The sequence below is a fragment of the Crotalus tigris genome, unplaced genomic scaffold (assembly GCF_016545835.1).
Source record: "Crotalus tigris isolate CLP2741 ecotype Arizona unplaced genomic scaffold, ASM1654583v1 scf7180000020655.604591, whole genome shotgun sequence".
Classification (NCBI taxonomy): Eukaryota; Metazoa; Chordata; class Lepidosauria; order Squamata; family Viperidae; genus Crotalus; species Crotalus tigris.
In genome coordinates, this window is record NW_024098126.1 from 98652 (window position 1) to 120670 (window position 22019).

Consider the following 22019-nt stretch of genomic DNA (forward strand, 5'->3'; position numbering starts at 1 on the left):
CTGTTCTTTATATGATTTAGTGTCCAGGCCTTTGATCATTTTAGTTGCTCTTTGAACTTTTTCCAAGGTCTCAACATCTTTTATGTAGTATGGTGACCAAAATTGGCTGCAGTATTCCAGGTGTGGTCTTACTAGGGCTTTATAAAGCAGTACTAATACTTCACATGACCTTGATTCTATGCCTCCGTTTATACAACCCAGGATTGTATTAGCTTTTTTGGCGGCGGCTGCTGCACACTGCTGGCTCATAGTCAAATGATCGTCCATTAGGACTCCAAGGTCCCTCTCACAGTTCATGTTTTTGAGCCAGATCTTGTCTAATCTGTACTTGTACCTTTGATTTCTCCTGCCTAGATGTAAAACTTTGCTTTTCTCCACATTAAAATTCATTTTGTTGGATAGGGCCCATTGTTCAAGTTTGTCAAGATTTTTTTGGATCCTGAGCTTGTCTTCTGGGGTGTTGGCTTTTCCTGCCAGTTTAGTGTCATCTGCAAATTTGATGAGTTCCTTTTCTATTCCCTCATCTAAGTCATTAATGAAGATATTGAAGAGTACTGGGCCTAAGATGGTGCCTTGTGATACCCCATTGCTTACTTCTCTCCGTGTGGATGTTGTACCATTGAAGACTACTCACTGAGTGCAGTTTGTCAGCCAGCTACAGATCATCTGATGGTGGTGTTGTCTATTCCACCTTTTTCTAGCTTACTAAGCAGCAGGTTGTGGTCTACTTTGTCAAATGCCTTACTGAAATCTAAGTATACTATGTCCACAGCGTTTTGCTGGTCTACTAATTTAGTCACTTTATCTAAGAATGATAAAGTGATCTGTTTTTGACAAACCCATGCTGGCTACTGGTTTTAATTTTTTGCTTCTAGTTGTTCACAATTCTGTTTTTTGATTATCTTTTCCAGGATCTTCCCAGGTATTGATGTTAGACTGATTAGTCTGTAGTTCCCTGGGTCTTTTTTTTTTCTTTCTTGAAGATGGGAACCACATCAGCTCTTTTCCAGTCCTCAGGTACTTCCCCGGTACTCTGGATTTTTGAAAAATATGGTGCAATGGTTCTGAGATAACATCTGCCAGCTCCTTCAGAACTCCAGGTTGTAATCTGTCGGGTCCTGGTGATTTATATTCATCAAGGTCGGAGAGGTGTTCTCTTACCATTTTCCTGCTTATTTTAATTTTTGTTTCTAATTTGTCTTTTGCAGTAGTTTTTTTGGTATGTTGGGCTGTAATTTCTTTTTCTGTGAAGACTGATGCAAAGAATGAGTTAAGCAGCTCTTTCTCCCTACGTCTTGTTACTTCCTTGCCATCTTCTCTCTTTAGTGGACCTAGTTTCCTTGACTTTTTTCTTGTTATTAATATGTTGAAATAAACTTTTTTTGTTGTCCTTGATTTCTGTTGCAAGTCTTCTGATCCTTTGCTTTCCTGATTTCGTCTTTGCATGTTCTGGCTGTCTGCTGATAATCAGCCATAGTTATGTGTGTCCCTCTTTCCATTTTTTGTACTTGTCCTTTTTGTCTTTCAGTTTGTCAGAAAGAGCTTTGTGCAGCCATACTGGTTTCTTCTTGAATTTCTTGTTTTTCTTTTTCAGTGGTATTGTGTTGGACTGGGCTTTTAAGATCATATTTTTCAGAGTTTCCCACGCTTCTTGTGTTGTTTTACCCTTTAGGATTTTCGTCCGTGGAATCTTTCCTGAGTTTGTTAAAATCAGCTCTTTTGAAGTTTAAAACACTGGTTGGATTATTTTCTACTGCTTGGGTTTGCATTATATTGAATTTCAGCATGATGTGGTCACTTTCACCCAAGATTCCAGCAACTTCCACTCCTTCTATCACTTCTTCTCTATTAGTAAGAATTAGGTCCAGTATAGCTTTACTTCTAGTTCCCTCTCCCACTGGCTGCAGAGTTTGTCTCCCAGTTGATAGGAGGAGGAAGGAGTATTATGTATGTTTGCCACCTTGAATTATTTATAAAGTAGTAAAGGCAGGATAAAAGTATAATAAATAAATAAATTTAAAGCACATTTCTTCTGAAATTACCTGTCCAGAAAGCAGTGAAAAATCCTAAATCTAACCTCACCATTTGTAGAGAACCAGATAGCAAGAGTTAACAGAAATATAATACAGAAACAAAACCTGTCCTTGTTAGGCCAACTCCTATCATACACGGGAATCAGGAGTTCCAGACAGTTCAAATGAATATTTAGGTTTATTGTAAATAAAAATGTCTACGAGAATCTGAACTACTAATGGTCAGAGTTAGTTGGTGGTAGATAAGAGTCAACGGAATGATGACGCGTTTGAATCCTCCATTGGGCTCAGCCTGGTCATCTCCTACAACTCCACTGGAAAAATTTAATGTGTTTGTTCATGAGGCTGCAGGACATGCAGATATTTCTATTTAGAAAATCAGCAGGAGATTTCAGCCTGCTTGTTCCTAGGGGCTGACACCAAGTGACTTCCATTGTCACACCCAAAGCATCAATTTTTTAAAAAACTCAAGAAGCCTGTTGCCTACCAGTTCCCTGTTTTGGGTCAGCAGTAAAACTGAACTTGGAGCAAGAAGAATTGGAACATTTAAGAGAAACAGAGCTGATGTGGGAGAAAGGCTGCATGGTATATGAGGTTAATAGTTAGACACTGAGTATCTGCAGCCCTTCCCCCCCCCCCATCACATGCTATTAACAGTCATTAAGGCCAATAGGGAAAATCTCACACTGCAGAAGTAGTTTAAATTCTGCAGATTCAATCCCTAAGGAAATATAATAGCTGACAAAATGCTAACTGTGAGCAAATTTTTCCAGAGCTGGAAGTTAACCTCAATTCTCACCTCATTATGGCAAATGGGGTGCAAATGTTGACCAGCAATTCAGAAAAATCAGGATCTGAGACCTCCACCAGACAGCTGAAGCACAATTCTTTCACAAGAGAATTTGTCCCTCAAAGTTATAAACACAGTACAAATATTTGCAGTTGCCATACCAGAACCCCGAAAAGAATAAAAAGCAAAACAAGGAAATGGAGATAAGAAAACAATGAATAAATACCTAAGTACATAACAGTTGCTGTGAACTTTAATTCTCATGGGAAACTTAGATTTCTTCTCTTTCTGCCATGGAAACAACACTTCCTGCCATTAATCGGGGGCCAGTTAAATGCTTCGAACTGCTTTTCTCCTTTTCGGCATTACATTTTGTTTGAAGCTCTTTCTATACATTCATGTCATTATAAGTTCACATAAGTTGAAAAATGGTTTTTGTGAAAAGAGTGTGCCTTTATAATGACAGAAATGCCACCCAATAAACATTATGCACACTGACTTTCCTGATTCTCAACACAATTGTATCCTGTCATTCAAATCAACTATATCTACATAGACTGACGCACCCTTCTCTAACATGTCATCTTTGGCAGGGCTGATGTAATCTTCATGACTGGAAAATTCAGATGCTAGGAGGCAACCTTCAAAAATTCCTAAATTAGCTTATGAAAGAATGGAGGGAAGGTGATTTGCTGCTATGTAATCCTCCTGAGATAAGAATGTTGTACCATTCTAGAAATATCCTGGGAACCCATACGTTTTGCCGTATGCAAATAATATAAGGGAAAATATCCAGAGGAAGAAATCATATATACTTTATCAATGATCTTTAGAGTTGCCTGGAGCACAATGAATATAGTTACTGAATGGCCTTTGTTCTTTTTCTCAAAACGTCCTACCCCTTTGCCTTCAAGAGCCAACCTGGAACCTCAGAAGATTGAAGTTCAGGGATAATCAAGCCTGCTTAGGAACAGTTTCTGGTTCTTCAGAAGCAAGAGCTGATACTCTGAAACCATACAATTTTTCATGAAAGACTGAGGAGGACCTTATTGCCGCTTTAATTTTTCAAAGCCTAAGACTTGATGACTTGTCAGCAAAGGATCTGCCTGCAAATATTTGTACTCAGAATATTTTATCCTTTTAAGGACATTTCCTGTTTATGTTGCTGGATTGCCTGTTAGTTTAAAGGAGCAGATTATCAGTTATGAGAAACTGTACAAAAATTCAGTCAAATCCATCCGAGGAAACTTGCAATAGGAAGATGGCAATTTCAATGGCTCAAGCGTGGGAAACAGGGAAGGAAGCAGTAGTCAGAAATGCAAGGTAGAATTGGGGACAAGAGCAAGGCTCATATTCAGTCCGTGATGTAGGAACCATTCTGGCATCAGACAGATGGCATTCCAGTACTATGCCTTTTTCAGCCTCAAATCCAGAGGAATGTTGACCCGGAATTAGGGGAAAACATAGAAAGTATTAATTGTGAATATGTGCAGATGGCTCTGCTGTCTTTGGGCACTTGCAGAGTCATAGATGTAGGATCATGAAAGGAAAACATCCCATGTCCTAACCCAGAGGTCCCCAACCTTTTGGGCACCAGGGACCGGTTCCGTGGAGAGAGGTTTTTCCGTAGATCGGAGGGTGTGTGGTTTTGCGTGCTGCCTGCAACCCACGGATGGGGCTTCATTTCTGTGGACCAGTTGCTGGCATGCCACGGCCTGGTACCGGTCCACAAACCGGAGGTTGGGGACCCCTGTCCTAACCCACCCGAGAACATAGTGTCTTTAGGGAAACACCAAAAAGGAACATTTTTAGCTACTTCTGGTTTCTCCCTTTTTATCTATGGTGTGCCAGCCTTTCTGGGCGAAGACTTTATCTCATGTGTGTCAGCTTTGCTGGGTGGATTGCTTATGGAATCAAAAAGTATAAATATAGGGATTTTCTGTCATTCGGGGCTTCTTTGTTTTAGACTAGAGGGTCCTGTCTTTATTCAGCTAAATAAAAATGTAAAGTGGATGCGGTTTGGGGGGAAATGGGTGGGCAATACCGAAAGTGGTGTGTATCAATTTGTTTTATTTTTTATCTGAAGTATTTTTAAGATTGTAATGTATTTTAAAATAGAAAATAAAAACTTTATAATAAAAAAAAATGTAAAGCTTTAAGGCAACTTCTGTTTTCCCATATTTCTTTATCAAGCAACACCTCAGAGCCTGCACAACAACCAGGGAAGAAGTGCTTATTTTTCCCCCAGAAGCCCTAGGTCACACGTGTCAAACTCAATCACATCACGTGACATATCGTGACCTTTTTTTGCTTTTGCAGAGTTGGGGTGAGCATGGCCTGCACATGACACATCCAGCCTGCAGGCCACCAGTTTGACACCCCTGCCCTAGGTGCCTCTGGTCAGGAATGCTGCAGATGCTCCCATACCACCAGCACAACATTAGATGTTATTTAGAGATAGGGAGCAAGGTGGAAGGTTGACTTGTTGGCAGATACTAGAGAGAAAATGGTAACTTTTGACCTTAAAAAGTATTAAGATGGGAATCAGAACAGTAGGGTGGGTTACCATTAGTAATCCCTTCTCAAACTCAACTGAACCATGAAATATTGCCCACTTTACCTTTAGCATCCAGTTAGATTACTGACCCAGAACCATCTCTCTTGTTACACTAGATCAGGCTGAGAAAGCTACAATACCTCTACATCTCGCTTCAACTTCTCCATGAAGTCTTTTTTGGCCTCTTCACTGATGTACACTTTCTGGTTCATGTTTAGGAAATCAATGTCCTTCAGAGTTGGTAGTTCCTTGCCCTGGAAAAGAGGACTGTGCATGAAAAAGAGGCATAACTGAATTTGCTGAATTCTAATTTGGAAGTCAGAAGTAGAAACAATAAAAAGTGACAAAATAATTTTAAAATGAAGCTAGGTTTCACATGTACATATAGTATAGAGTAAAAGATTTTCATTTTCTGGACTGCGTCTTCCCCATGTATAGGCTGTAGTTTTGTATTGTGGTTTCAATGTAATTTTTTAAACTGGCGATCTAACTTAGTGTCACTCCTTGGTGGAAAAATGAGACAAAAAATGGCAGCTACAAATCCATGGAAGTAGCCCAACCCATGTAATTGTAAGGTGAGAGAAAAATATTTTAAACGCTCCTCAGAAAAGACAAGAAAATATCTTCTTTGTTCTCACTAATACCAGAGTTAAACTAATTAGGAAGCATATACCTTTCAATTGTCAGTTTAAGGAACATTCTTAACATTCTTAGCATTTTTGCCCAATATCACATTTATCTATGTTCCCATTAATACCAGAGTTTTGCATTTAAGTTGTTAAAATAGTATCTTAAATCTATCTGTCTGTCTACCTATCTACATATTATGTACATCTGTGTGTTTATATTTAAAAAGAGGAAGCTCACTTTAAGCTTAGCATGATAGTTGAGAGCTACAAAGGAGGAACCAAAAATACTAGGGGTCAAGATAATGATGCAGACAGTTGGGATTTTTTGTATTTTTTAATTATTTTTTTCTTTTATTATTAAAGGTGCTAAATCTATTTTAGATTTTGTAGGTCTCTTGACTTTAAAATTGTAGGAAATTATATCAATTTCAAGCGAAGCGTAACATGAGGCATAATAGGATGCTCACCCCACTTAGCAAGCCAGCATCCGGTCCGTATGGATAATAGGTGTAGTGCACCACCCTTTCCCCCCCTCCAGACACGCCCACGGAGCCTCTGCCGTCCCCGCCATTTGTTCTGATAACGAGGCAGCTGGAGGAAGGGAGACGCAGCCAAGGTAAGGCACAATCCCTCCCTCGTCCTGCTTATCTAGTCCCTTGTCCAGCTGGTAGGAGGAGTGTTCCTGGCTTCTGTCTCCACTGAGGACGGCACCTGCGGGGCGTCTGGCTGCATGCTCCCCATCTCCCAGCCCATGGCATGCCCAGGGGCTTGACAGTTCCAGAAAGAGTTTGGGGATGCAGGTTGTCCATCTTTGCTTTAAGAAGAAGCAAAGGCTACCTTGATTAAGTTCAACTCTTGATGATTTTATAGCCTACATTAAACACTATCCAGTAGCGAGGTATACACATTATTCTGTATTTTGTCCAATGGATAATGTACTAGATCATGCAAATTCTACTAATGTGGGTGATTCCTTCTGGATCAGGCACCTACTACTCAGCTTCTTAACCTGGAGGTTCTAGAAGCCTTCCAGTGACAATGATACCATTAGAAGGAACGGGGGGGGGGAGTCCATTTTTACTCAAATGGAAGAAATTGAGGATGGAAATGAGAGCTTTTTAATTTGTTTTCAGAGGCCTTCTGCACTCTATTACCACTTTTAAATCAGCCCTCCTCACCCTGAAACTTAAAATTAAGGAAAAAACCATGCCAGCGAAACTGGCTATTTTTCTGCTTAGTGTTGATTCCATGTTTTCAGAAGCTTTCCAGGAGTCGAGAAAGAGAGAGAAAGACCCATTCCTGGCTTAGCTTTGGGCATGAATTCAGCTAATTGTGGTTTATTAAATAAAAATGATAATGTTTAGACCAAACTTGTATTACCTTTGTACAGAAAAAGTTATAATACCCATGTTGGACTGTGTCAATTGTAATCAACCCATATCAGGTTAACTTGAAAATACAGCTACAATCACCAATTACCTTCTCTTTGTCACTGGCTTCACGGGATATCAGTGAACCCTAGAAAAGGCGAGAACATAAAGATTACAGTCCAGAAAACATGTGCGATGATCCGTAATAATAATAATAAAGCTGGAAGGGATCTTGGAGGTCATCTAGTCCAACCCACTGCTCAGGCAGGAAACCCTATACCATTTCAGACAAATGGCTGTCCAGACTCTTCTTAAAGACTTCCAGTGTTGGAGCATTCACCTCTTCTGGTTAATTGTTCTAACTGTCAGGAAGTTTCTCCTTAGTTCTAGGTTGCTTCTCTCCTTGATTAGTTTCTATCCGTTGCTTCTTGTCCTGCCTTCAGGGGCTTTGGAAAATAGCTTGATTTTAAATGGCAAGGACATTGGTAAGGAAATCTCTCACCTTTCTATAACATCTTGTACCTGTGTCTTCCATTTATCTTATCCCAATGCTTCAATGCTATTGGCTGTTATTTCCTGACTGGATGGTTTGAAGGAGGAGGGAAAGAATCTCTTTCAAAACCTTTATGGTGCTTTGCATGGTGGTTTTATATTCTGCCTGTAGGGTACATGTGTGTGTGTGGGGCATGTGTGTGTGTGGATGTGTCCCCTCCCTTCCCCCTCCAATATTTGAAGCAATTCCTTCAAGTCATCAAGTGCTTCCTAAGATTTAATGGGCATTACAGAGGCTGCACAGTTGGCCAGTCATTTCTTGGCACCCAGCAAAATATGCATAGAGACTTTAGCACCATTTTAAATAATAGCCCTATCATGAATTCATAGCAAGACTGTCCTTAGCAGGACAGACAATGTAAAAGTAATACTGAACGAGCAGAAGTTTTCAACCATTTCCTAACACACTAGTTTACATTTATTTTGGTATATCAGCAGATCTGAAATGGAAGGGTTGCAGCATAAAAACCAATGGCACACAGTGTAACACTTTCACTATACAGATTAATCACACCCTTTATTCATTCAGAACATATGTAGCAGGCATTTTTTTTTTTACTTAATAGAAGGGAGAGAAGAAACTGGGAAAACATGACTTAATTAAAGCTTTCCAGAGGCTCTTAATGAAGCCAATATATGAACCTGCATCTCATCCACTGAGTTCTAAAATCTTGGTGGAGGTTTTGGGGTTTTTTTTAACTGTTATTGTTTTTAAAAGACCTCAGCAGTCAAAAAAGAATCTGCCTTGTCAGAAATTCAACATGCCATTGTTGTACCACCATGAAACTGAATTTACACCAAATTTGATGCCTTCTCTAAAACAAAACAAACAAACAAAAAACCCTCTATAATGGGACATACTTGAGATGTCTCAGAATGTGGAATAATCTTATCAACACCAACTGAGAAGCCCGCAGACCATCTGCTCTTGCTTGCTTTTTTTCCCCCTCTCTAACCTTCTGTCAAGATACATCCCCTTGGCATCCTTGTCACTAATGCCTTTGTTAATTTCTACACCTTCAGGGCCTTTGCTACACCCACCCACAGCCTCTCCTTTTTACAATGCTAATTTGCCCCTGCCTTTCTATTTGCGTTATTACTTTTTTTATGTAACCTTCTGAGCGGGGACTATACTATATTGCTTCTATACTCTGCAAAGTAATTGCAATACCCCTTGGCATCAGATAGAGAAACGACCCAACAAATTAAATCTAGCTCCCTGCTCCAAAGCTTCCTGGGGAGATGTGATAACCTTCTGAAGAGTTATAAAGATATTGGCAGCATGAGCATCTAAAGCAAAGGAAAGGTATTGCTTCAGATAGCCAGGTTTTTATTAGAGATCCAAATTTCATTCAAAAGAAAAAAAAAAGAAAAACTCTATCCCTTGTAGAATCCAGAGATAATTTTGATGGAGGAATAGGTCAAGTATTAAAAACACATAAATGGAAAGCAGCCCAAGTCTCTCACGTTCAGTTCATTCACACTGCATATCATTTCTCCCCATTCATCCTTCTCAGACTGACTTGACTTTTGGGACTTGCATTAATTTCAGGATAAGCAGCATGTTAAGCATAATCACGGCAATATTTTACCATCAAGAAATATATTAGCCACCTCTGCAAATTACTTAATCTGCATCCTGTATAATACCTGTACTAACAAGTGATGCTCCCGCTGCATTTTGAGCTACAGGCCTTGTTGCAATGCCGTTTCTAGCCCCCATCCCCTCCATAGAGACTTGCCTCCTAAAACACTTCTGAATGCAAACACTGCTCTAAATTATCCACATAACCTTGGCATGAGAGAACTTGCTTGAGGTCAGCATTTAATGATGTGTTGCCAGGCTGAAGGCAGAGAGGCGTGGACATGACCCATCTCGTTTTTTCCCAGCTTAGCTTTTCAGCACAAAGTAGCGACCTTGCATTTGAAACCATTCATCTACTGAGTGAATTCCCCAAGGGAAGAAGGGGCCTTGTGTGGCAATCCTGAGGCAGGAGATGGGGAGGGAGAAGTTCGCAGCAAGAGCCATCTAGGTTGCCTCGCGCTCGGGCTTTGGGACAAGGAACAGGAAATGAAGCACAGGCTTCTGAGAGAACGCCTTATCGCTTTGGTTACTCATCAGCCAAAATCCCAACTCCAGCTGTAGCTATGCAGGACTAGCCCCCAAGGAAAGCTGCTGCAGGTGGGAAATGTGAGTATAGCTAGTCCTCGACTTACAACAGTTCATTTAGTGACCATTCAAAGTTACAACTGCCACTGAAAAAATGTGGCTTATGACCATTTTTCATAGTTACGACCTTTGCAGCATCCCCATGATCGTGTGATTAAAATTCAGATGCTTGGCCACTGGTTCATAATTATGAGCGTCGCGGTATCCCAAGGTCATGTAAATCGCCTTTTGCAACCTTCTGACAAGCAAAGTAAATGGGGAAGCCAGATTCACTTAACAGAAATTTGGGGATCAATTGTGTCATAAGTCGAGGACTATCTGTACAACAACAACCGGTATTTAACAGACTACCAGAAAAACAGAATAGATCTTCTCTAACAGACAGCTATCAGATCAGAACTAGATCTCTCCTCGGATATACCCTAACACAGCTGTGACAGGAAGGACTAGAGAAAACTCAAAGGAAATGCTTTGCTTGCTTTAGGACTAAGGACTCACCTCTGACCTTAAAAATAACAAATTGAGCACAGTAGTGGGGTGGGGGAGGTGACTCCCAAAGGATTTTGTCTTTGACACACATCTACCTATTGTGCTCTATTCTTTGAAGAGGCCACCAGAGTCCATGACGTATTAGGAGAGCTACATAAGCAAAAGCCAGTCCCTTGCCCTAAAGAGCTTATTATCTAAATTTAGGCAGTGTGGCTGGGTGATGGGGGACTCAGGCAGGCAGTGGCAGAAGATTCATGGAATGAATTAAGCATATCCCAGTCTGCAATCCCATATCACTCAGGAATAAAACCTCACTGAACCTCATGGTGCTTCCTCCCAATGCACTGTCCTTTCTGTTAGGGATAAAGGCAGAGGTGGTTAAAAATAGTGTCAACTGCTAGTTCTGTGAAGCCTTTGGCTAAAACCAGATGTTTGGGGCTGACTACAGTTAAGTGGGCAGAAGCTTGATCAGAGCTATGTACCCAAACACATACAGCATGAGGCTTTATTGTTAAATAACAACCCCAAGAGTGCCCTTGTCTCACACCAGATGGAAATGTTTGCCTGCCAATTTGTGACACAAAACCATTTTAAGACACTGCCAGTTATACAAAAAAATAAAACTAAACAATACATATATAAAAAAACCCCCCCACCCCTCCCAAAAACCCCCCCCCTCCCTTCCCCCCCCCCTTGAGCTTCCCAGAGCAGAATATAGGCTTAAAAAGTAAAAATAAAAATTAAATTAAGAACTTTATATTTATATATATAAAAAGATTATCTATAATATATATAAAAATAAAACTTATGAAAAAACTGTATAATATTTTTGTATACCCAATCTAAATTGTATAAATTTTATCCATTTGTCCCAAACAGCAAGAAACTTTTCTTGCGTTTGTTGCTTTAAGAAAGCCGAGATCTTTGCCATTTCCGCCAGATAAGCTACTTTATGAAACCATTCCTGCAATGTAGGCAAGGATTCCTTCTTCCAATATTGTCCTACTAACAGCCTAGCGGCTGTAATCAAATTTAACATCAATACAACCTCCTTTGTATCACAATCTGTAACAATACCTAACAAAAATAATTGCGGAGTAAATTTTACCCTCCTTCTAAAAATTCTCTGGATATTCCACCATACTTTGATCCAAAATGCTTTTATCTCTCTGCATGACCACCAAATATGATAATAGGAAGCCTCCTTATAACCACATCTCCAACATTTGGGTTGCACGTCAGGGTACATATAAGACATTTTTTGTGGATCAAGGTGCCATCTATAAAACATTTTATAAAAATTCTCCCTTAAATTCTGTGCTTGTGTAAATTTGACATTTCTCACCCAAATTTTTTCCCAGGTGTCCAATGAAACTGGCTCACCAAAATTCTGCGCCCATCTTATCATACAATCTTTAATTAGTTCCATTTCTGAATCCAATTCAACTAAAACCGCATAAATTCTCTTAATGTGGGTTTGTCTTGAATCCTTCACTTGCTTAATAAGATTTTCATCTTCTCTAAGAAAACCCACCTTACAATCCATCTTCCATCTGTCTAATAATTGCCTATATTGGAACCAAGAATAAATAAAGTTTTCTTGTGCTAACTCTTCCCGTGATTTTAATTGCCAGTTTTGTCCATCCCATTTAAGTAACTGTCTGTAGGACACCATATCCATTTTAACCCCTCTTTTTATTGCTTCTATCGCATGCCAAGGTATAGCCCATAATGGTACTTTGAAATCACTTTTATAATATTTTCTCCAAATCCTAAGTAAAGAGATTCTTAAGATATGAGATTTAAAAGTCCAATCCATTTTTTTATTGAATATTAAATAGGCATGCCACCCATAAAGTAAGTCCCATCCCTCTAGATAAAGTATCTCAGAGTTTGTCAAATTTACCCAATCACTGATTAGTGTTAAAACCACCGCATCATAATATAATTTCAAATTTGGTACCTTAAGTCCACCCCTCTCACGGAAGTCTTGCATAATTTTAAACTTAACCCTTGGCTTTTTCCCTGCCCAGATAAATTTATTAAGACCCTTCTGCCACTCATTTAAATTAATCTCATTTTTCAAAATTGGTAACATTTGAAACAGAAAAAGAAACTTGGGTAAAATATTCATTTTTATCACTGCAATTCTTCCCATGAGGGATAATTGCAACTTTTCCCAGTTCTTCAAGTCCTTCTGTGCCCTGACCCACAACCTTTCATAATTATTTTTAAATAATTTTACATTAGAAACAGACAACATCACCCCCAAATATTTTACCTTATTAACAATCTCAAAACCCGTCAGGTTAGTCAAAATCTGCTTCTCCTGACTAGACATATTTTTAGGTAAAATTTTGGTCTTATTTACATTAATCTTGAAACCCGAGACCAAGCCATAATGATAAATCAACTGTAATAAGTTTACTACAGAATAATCAGGTTGCGACAAAGTAACAACCAAGTCATCCGCAAAAGCTCTTAACTTATATTCTTTTTTATTAACATATATTCCTTTAATTTCCTGAGACTCTCGAATTTTGATCAATAATATTTCCAATGTTAAAACAAACAACAATGGCGATAAAGGACACCCCTGTCTAGTACCTTTCTCTATTGTGAAAACCTCCGAAAGACCTCCATTAACAATAAGTTGTGCTGTTTGTTTTTGATATATTACCTTAAGGGCTTGTAATATGTTTTCACCAAAATTCATTTCTTCCATTACTCTTAGCATAAAATGCCAATTCAATTGGTCAAATGCTTTTTCAGCATCTAAAAATATGAGCCCTGCAGGAACTTGGTTGTTCTTATCTAAGTATTCTAATAGATTAATAATTTGTCTAACATTGTTTTTCATATACCTTCCTGTTATAAACCCTGATTGATCTTTATGCACAAGATGATGCACCACCCTCATAAGCCTATATGTTGTCTCTTGTTTTGTATTCTTTTTTCCTTTTTGTAAAATTTATAAAACTTTTAATAAAAAAAAAAAAAAAAAGACACTGCCAGTTGAAGCACCGCTTTTATAAACGCTGCTATTTGAATTACCCTTTATCTTAATTATTCCTGTATGATGATTATCCTTTTTATAGAATAATCAAGAGCATGCCTTATTGAGAAATTTGATTATTACAAGATAAGAAGATCGGCTACCAAAACTTTACTTAGTGTTGTGCAGTTTCCCAAATCAATTGTGTGTTGCTCCCTTGGCTCGACACCTTCTGTTTCCAAAGGGAGAGTAAGGGATGCTACGGAGGTAGTGGCATCCACACCAAACCCAATAATCCTAAAGCAACATAAGGACAAGGATGTCACTATGCAAATGCTGTGACGTATTTATATTAGTCTATTATAGGTACATAGGTTGCTGCAACTGTCTGAGGATGTCATCACACATGTATCATCCTCCCCCTCCCCTTCCCCAGGGGAAGAAGATCTGGAAATCAACATCTCCTTAAAGCTACATGTGTCATTGTGCTAAACAGCTATGACTGGAAATTTTGGAACACAACAGTGAATAGGGGCTGAGTCAGAGATATGAGCCAAAACTCCTGCCAGCCCACCTCTTCCTTATAACGAGTCAATCCATTTGTCTGATTGAGTGTTTTGTTTCAAAACAATGTATCAGGGGGTAATTGAGCTAGACAACAAGTAACACAATGAGAGCCAGTTTTGTCTAATAGTTAAGATGCTGGCCTCAGAACTAGGAAACCATCAGTTCTAGGCCCACTTTAGGCACGAAAACAAGCTTGATGTCTTTGGGCCAGTCACTCTCTCTCAGCCCAACCCACTTCACAGGGTTGTTTTTATGAAGAAAATGGGAGGGGGAAGGAGTATTAGATATGTTCGCTGCCTTGAGTTATTTATAAATAATAATAAAGACAGGGTAACAATCAAAAGAAAAACAAATAAAAACTACCTCCACATACATAGGTGAGCACCATACAAGAGATGAATAAACAGAGACAGAGACTTGGTTCACACATTGCTTCTTCTCTATTACCTTCAGATCATACTTTCGGTGTACAGTGAGTCTGTGACTGAACATGTTCCTCATGACTAGCATGTAGCTTTCCTCATTGTCAACACTGAGCCGGTACATACTCAAGAACTGGGGCAAGAGGGTGCTCCCATGGCATTTCACAATGTACTGAAAGGAAACAGTGACAAAAATGTTATAAAATGTTGTGCCAACTCTCAAGCCCGCTAATACTGGTGGAGACAGTCAAAGTTCAGGCACTATTCTGCGTGGTATGAGATCCTTTCCAAAAGAAAATGGTTGCTGATCTCAGAACAAACAGAAATCCAATTTCCAAACACTCTTGCCCCTTGGTACATTCTGTAAGTGCTATTAAAGGCAATGATAAACATTATTATTAATAAATAATAAACTAGTAAAGATTCTCTTCACATTTCAGATTCAAAGTCTGAACACAAGTCTGAAAAATGGAAATGTATAATTTGCCTCTTTGAGGACAATCAGACATTACTGGACCAGACAGCTCTCTGGCTATAATCTCCAAAGGACAAATGCACCATCTAGTGGGGGATAGTACATTTTTAATCACGGTTTCTCAGGAGAGTAGACTAAATATCATTTTTTTCCCTGAATGTCAAGCTTCAGAGCTTTCTGCTGAAAAATACATTTCTTGCTCCCAAGGCGTGAAGCAAAGCTAGAACACAAGCAGCTGTTCCTATTCAAATCTCAGGAATAAACAAGGCTTTCCTTAGTCGGTGACTAGGCATCAGTATTTTCTGTTCTATGGACAGCAGAAAAAAAATGCACAGATCTGCAGTTGCCTACATTTACATTCAAGTCTGCTGAGCTCAAAAACTAAGCATGTTTTCAAAACATGTTTCAACTCTCGGATGCATCAATAACAAAATTCACACAAAAAGTGCTCCTCTCCCCCTCCTATTAAACTAGAATGAGTTATATTTAATTAATACTAGAAACCACCAGGAAATCTCAAACCCAGACTAAGAAATTAGGAATAAAAACCCCGGAAGAAGATTAGAACAAATAATAACCATCCAGGGTTTTTATGCTTGATGTTTGCCCTGTAAAGTCAGATTGGACTTAAGAGAAACTATACCTTTTCACCTAGACCCTTACCTCCCCATAGCTACCTGACCCTAGTTAGCAACTTTTGGGGAGGGTCAGGCCTTTTTTACCAATGTACATTGCAGGAGAAGAGAAGAGAAGAGAAGAGAAGAGAAGAGAAGAGAAGAGAAGAGAAGAGAAGAGAAGAGAAGAGAAGAGAAGAGAAAACTTTCCTTTGGTAACCATCTTCCAGTTAACCAATCTTTAGATTCAAGTCAAAGGAACTTTCACCTAGCTATAATCCCCCTGAAGCCACTCTGTCTGCAATTTGTCTTACCTGGTGATAATGTGATAGAAGGCTATGCACATCAGCTACATCTTCACTGGTTATCTCTTTTATAACCACTGTGCGGTCATATGACAGGAGAAAGCGACCCCCACCCTCAGTCTCATAGGTTGGTGGGCTACGTGTCAGTGAGACCTGGGAAAAAGAAAGAATGGACAAGGCAAGAAGATTCACAAGAGAACTATGGAAATTGCAGAAGGGAATCAGGTGCAGGTCAGTAGAGGATGCTTCACCTAAGCAAGGTCTCAGAACCCTCCACTCCTTTTGACAATGCTCCTTCATCAGCCATCTTCAAGCAGGCAGACTTTTTAGAGCAGAACCCAGTGGGGCACCACGTAAGGATCTTTGACAGAGCTCTCACCTAGCTTGATTCACTCTATAATGTGAGAAGCTTGACTAAGAACTATGCAACATGTTAGGCACACTGAAAACAGCACATCTCTTTCCTGGTTAGAATTCTAATTACTCAGGTGTTCAGCTTCTAAAACAAAAGGTCACGAAGGAAAAAAAAAAAAACACCAGAAACAGAAAGAGCAAGATGACAAGTCACACTTATAAGATTACAGTGTGAGGAACAGGGTGGTGTGCTTTTCTACAAGAAGGAAACAAGGAGAGATAGCTGTGGCTGCTTTAGCTTCAAAGGATAGCTCCACAATACTCCTGACAGCTGCACAAATGTTGTGTGTGTGTGTGTGTGTGTGTGTGTGTGTGTATAAGAACCTAGTTATAAGCAAGTCAGGCCTGGACTTCCTTCTCCACATCTCTTTTTAGCCCATTCTGAGATCTGCCCTGAAATTCTTATAGAAGTGCTGGATTGAATGCATACAACCTCTCACATGGCAACATACCATTTCTAAGCTATATTGCGCTTCTGGCCTTTTTTCAACATCAATATTTTGATGCTTTGGAAGAAGTTCAAGGAGCTTCACATATAATAATTTTCCCTACCTTTCCCTTAACCTCGTATGATAGGTCACCATGATTGTTTTTACAGAGTAAGTGGGAGAATAAGACTAAGCGTATGTCACTAATAGAGAATGTCTTGCAAGTTATCCAGGACAAAGGCAACATTTCAGCTAGGCCTCCTAGCCCCTCTGCTACCCTTAACTGGCTTCTACTAGATGGATGAAACAACTAGTACCATGGCATCTGCAAGAGTAATAAGGATTATGTATGTAGACAAGCATATATAGAAACACAGACACTAATATAATCACTGATTAAAATAATCCACTGGTTTAACATTAAAATAATCCAACTTTAACATTAGTTTTGCTCAGGAGAACAGATTTGAACTAGTCTCTTCTGGATTCTTAAATTGAAGCAAAAGTAACCTTATAAAAGAAATGTAACTACATGCTCTAGTAACATAGACTACAATGTCTCAATTTAATTACTAGAGGAATATATAGTACAGGTAGTCCTTGACTTATGACCATTAGTTGAGCCCAAAATATCTGTTGTTAAGTGAGACATTTAAGTGAATTTTGCACCATTTTACGACCTCTCTTGCAACAGTTGTTAAGTGAATCACTACAGGTGATTAAACTTAAACTTTTGAACATTGGGCTCCTTACTGTAAAGTCAGTAAATGCTTAAGAGCTAAATCAACCAATCCAGTTAAAACCAAACTAATTCTACTAAACCACGGGTCGGCCACCCGCGGCTCTGGAGCCGCATGTGGCTCTTTGAGCCTTCTCCTGCGGCTCCCAGTCCTCCTCTGCCATTTGCAGACAGAGTGGCCTCACGCTGTTCTCCGACAAGCTGACAAGCTTATTGGGCGGGGCCCCCGCCTTTGCTGCGTCTCTGCAGGAAGCAGGAGCGCTCTCTCTCTTTCTCTCTCTCTCTCACACACACACACACACTCACTGAGTGGGGAAGAGGACTGGCAGACCAAGGGCAGGAGAGAGCCAGCCCAATAAGAATATGTGTCAGCTTGTCGGAGAACAACCTGAAGCCAGCTTGCCAGGTGAGCAGAAGATCGGAGAGAGGGGGGAGAGAGAAAGAAAGAGAGGGAGAGAGAAAGAGAGAGGGGGGAGAGAGACAGAGGGAGAGGAAAGAAAGAGAGGGAGAAAGGGGGGAGAGAGAGAGGGAGGGAGGGAGAGAGAACTCATGCACAGCACCCTCTATTTCTTTTTAATTAAACTCTTCAATTAAGCCCCCCCCCGGCGCGGGCGCATGTACACACGGGTTTTTCAGCTCCCAGTGTTTTCTTTTCTATGGGAAACAGGTCCATGTGGCTCTTTGCGTGTTTAAGGTTGCTGACCCCTGTAAACTAACAAAACGTCCGGCCATATGGTCTTCATTGCTTTTATTACAAGGAGAGAATGATAAGTCTCTCACAATGTGTCATTATGGAAAAAGGTATTAGGTAACCCACCTCCAAAAGGAGGGGGGGGCTCTGTGGCTACAGCTGGAATAAGTCTGCACTCTCAGGTCTCTTAGGGACTCAAACTCTTTGGTATCTATTTACCTGATAATCCTGATCATCAATGTTGAAGCGTTCACGAAGATTGCGAAAAACCTGTGGGCAGTACTCCTTAAATTTGAAGTGACCAGGCAAGTTTTCCCTGCAGGAATATATTAAATAATAGAGTTAGATGCCAAACCAAAGTTTAGTCTGCAACTAGAGCATAATGAGGCAGACAGGAGGCCTGAAATACTTTGGAGGAGCAGAAAATGAATTGAATGTTTTTATTTCACTCCTTAAGTAAAAGCATAGCTCATCAGTACATATTCTGGCCCAACCTGCTCTCCATTTGTAATGATTCACGTATGGAGAAAAAAAATCTGTTTGTTTTCCCCATCGTGCCTGAAGTGCTACAGGCCATTTCACCACCTCCAGGCTCTGCCGCGTCTGGCATTCAGGCCTAACCATTTCTGCTATAGAAATAACAAGCTCACTTTCAGAAGAACACTACATTATATCTCATTTGTGTGAATACAAAGGCCCTAGTTTCTTTTATGAGGAAAGCCATCTTTTTGACAAGTGAACAAGGCTTTATCAGGAATAGCTGCCAATTCAGTGTAGAAATCTCAGTAATCTATGACCTGTGCTCCATAATCCTCTCACCAACAGCCTCTTCTAACACATGGTGTAATTCCCCATTACGAGGGTTGGTTACATTACTGTTCAGGCGGAAGAATCCTCTTTTAATACAAAGCATTAGGTATCTGACAGGAGAGGAGGCAAGCTCTCAGCTTGTACTAGCAAATAATTACATACTTTTACATGAAGCAGTGTAATATTTGGCTTTTCTAAAATGCTATTTTAAAAGATAGACTAAATCATATATGCATATGTATACACACACACACACACTGCTGTAGTGTAAAAACCATGTCCTAATCAAATTATGGGAGAGCCAGTTTGATGTAATGATTTAAGGCACCAGGCTAAAAACTGGAAGGCAATGACTTCTTGCCTTGCCTTAGGCATGAAGCCAGCTGAGTAACTTTAGGCAGGTCATTTCTCTTTCAGGTCTAAGAAGGAGGCAAGAGCAAACTGTTTCCAAAATTCTTGCCAAGAAAACTGAAAAGAATTGTCAAGGCAGTCACCAGGAACTCAAAAAGGAAAAACAAGAAAAAAGAAATTATGTAAATACTTCACAATTCAAACATTTTGCAGTTAAGGCACTGAAAAACGAATCATGCAGACATACAGTTACATTATGCATTATTGGAATGTATAGCCCACCCTTTCTAGCAATTTTGTATACACCTACTATATCTCCCCATCCATCCATCTGGGAGACCTTGTGCCAGTCACTCTCTCTCAACCCAACTCACCTCACCTCAGGGTTGTTATAGGGAAAATAGGAGGAAGTAGTAGGTGTGTTCGCCGCCTTGAGTTAGAAAACTAATAAAGGCGGGATATAAATAAATATAAATAATAAATAGAAATAAATAACACTATCTAGTAATCCCCAAAACCAAAGTATTTTATATTGTTTTATTTTTTTTAAACAGAAACTGGCCCCTAAAGAGGAGAAAATAATGGAGTATGGACTATTAACATTTCCTGGAATTCAGTCATTTCAATTCCCTTTTCTTTTAACAAATCCCTATTCGGTCTAGTCACAAGTAAAACCATATTAAAGGGCAGTAGAGGTTTGAAAAAATATAAAAGAAGTTCCATTACAGCATAAAGGAATAGTAATAAGCGGAAGGAGATTTCAGTGAAGAAGAATCATAATCACTGTAGAGAAGCTAATACCATAATCTGGTTGGAAAAAGAAAACCCTTAAGATTAGAAACAAGAGTTAGCTGAGCGAGGCTTTCTGCTAGACTGTGTTATTTATATATATAGAGGTCTTTGGTTGTTCGGGTTTTCTCCCGCGTAAAATTGGAAGTGTCTTGGCGACGTTTCGACGAAGTCACATTCGTCATCTTCAGGCTGGTGTTTTTAGCTTCTTGCTTTGAGCAGCAATGTGTGGTTTTAGCTGTTTCTTCCTTTTAACTGCCAGTGGGGGTATGAACTGATTGGGTGGGAGCTTGGCTGTGTTCTGATTGGGTGGAGGTGTGTTCTGAATGGTTAGGGGCTTGGCTGTGCTCTGATTGGCTGGGGGAGTGTTCTGTTTGGTTGTGCTCAGGTTAGTCTGAGTTGCAGAGGGGTTTAAGATTTTGGGGTTAGGGAGTCGTTTGTCAATAAGGGCGGGTTTCCAAATGGCTGGTAGGCGGGAGGTATCATCTCGCTTGTTCATGCTGTGTGGGCGTTTTTCTATCTCGATGGCTTCTCTGATTATTCTGTTATTAAAATGTTCACTTTTGGCAATGGTTCTGGTATTTTTAAAGTCAATTTCATGTCCTGTGGCTTTAAGGTGTTGGACCAGGGAAGATGTTGGTTCCTCTTTTTTGACTGAGTTCTTATGTTCTTCAATGCGTGCACTTATTCTTCTGTTGGTTTGTCCGATGTATGTGGTGGGACAAGTGGTGCATGGGATTTCGTATACTCCTTGATTTTCTAATTCAATTTTATCTTTGGGGTTTCTAAGGATGGTGGATATTTTTCTGTTTGTGCAGAATGCTGTTTTGATGTTATGTTTATGGAGGATCTTACTGATTCTGTCTGTGGTGCCTTTTATGTATGGGAGGAGGGCTTTGCCGTTTTCTTGTTCTTTGTCTTGGATTTTAGTGGGGGTTTCTTTTTGGATTAGGTTTGTAATCTTATTTCTATGGAATCCATTGGATGTTAGTACATTGGTGAGAGTGTGTAGTTCGGGTTTTAGGTGTTGTTCGTCAGCTAAGCGTTTTGTTCTGGAGATGAGTGTCTTGGCTACAGAGTTGATCTGTGCTGGGTGGTGGTGTGAGAGAGCGTGCAGATAGCGGTTTGTGTGTGTTTTCTTCTGGTAGATGGTGTGTCCTAGGGAGCCATTGGATTTCTTGTAGACTAAGACATCCAGGAAGGGAAGTTGGTTGTTAGCTTCTGTTTCCATGGTGAACTGTATTTTGGGGTGTAGGCTGTTGAGGTGTGTGAGGAAGTTGTCCAGTTTTTCTTTCCCATGTGGCCAGATTATGAAGGTGTCGTCTACATATCTGAGCCAGAGTTTGGGTTTGTGATCCGATTTTTCTAGAGCTTGGGTTTCAAAGTGTTCCATGAAGAGGTTGGCAATGACAGGTGAGAGGGGTGATCCCATGGGTGCTCCTTCTGTTTGTTTGTATTTTTGTCCATTATAGATGAAGTATGTGTTGGATAGGCAGTGGTTGGTCAGATCTAAGATGTGTTTGGGGGGGTTATATTTGTTTTGAATAGCTGTCAAGGCTTCTTTGATAGGCACTTGGGTGAAGAGGGATATGACATCGAAGCTCACTAGTAGGTCGCTGGGCTGTAAGTTTTGTTTCTTTATGATCTCTATAAACTGGAATGAGTTTTTTACGTGTGAGGTGATGGATTCTGCATAGGGCTGTAGTTGTTTGGCGAGAAATTTGGCTAGGTTTTGTAGAGGTGAGCCTATGGAGCTGACTATAGGTCTGAGTGGGGTTCCTCAGCTCCATAGGCTCACCTCTACAAAACCTAGCCAAATTTCTCGCCAA

At 39.9% G+C, this 22019-nt stretch overlaps 1 protein-coding gene across 3 annotated transcripts in view; it reads right to left on the reverse strand.

Annotated features, from left to right (window-relative positions):
* PIP4K2C (phosphatidylinositol-5-phosphate 4-kinase type 2 gamma) overlaps positions 1 to 22019 on the reverse strand; it is a 43614-nt gene that overhangs the window by 11190 nt on the left and 10405 nt on the right. For all 3 annotated transcript variants that reach the window (XM_039368149.1, XM_039368150.1, XM_039368152.1), the window contains 5 exons: positions 18460 to 18556; positions 15978 to 16121; positions 14600 to 14746; positions 7489 to 7527; positions 5521 to 5634 (listed from right to left, as the gene is read on the reverse strand). In XM_039368149.1, the coding sequence (XP_039224083.1) occupies positions 5521 to 5634; positions 7489 to 7527; positions 14600 to 14746; positions 15978 to 16121; positions 18460 to 18556 (541 nt within the window). The remainder of the gene's footprint in view (positions 1 to 5520; positions 5635 to 7488; positions 7528 to 14599; positions 14747 to 15977; positions 16122 to 18459; positions 18557 to 22019) is intronic.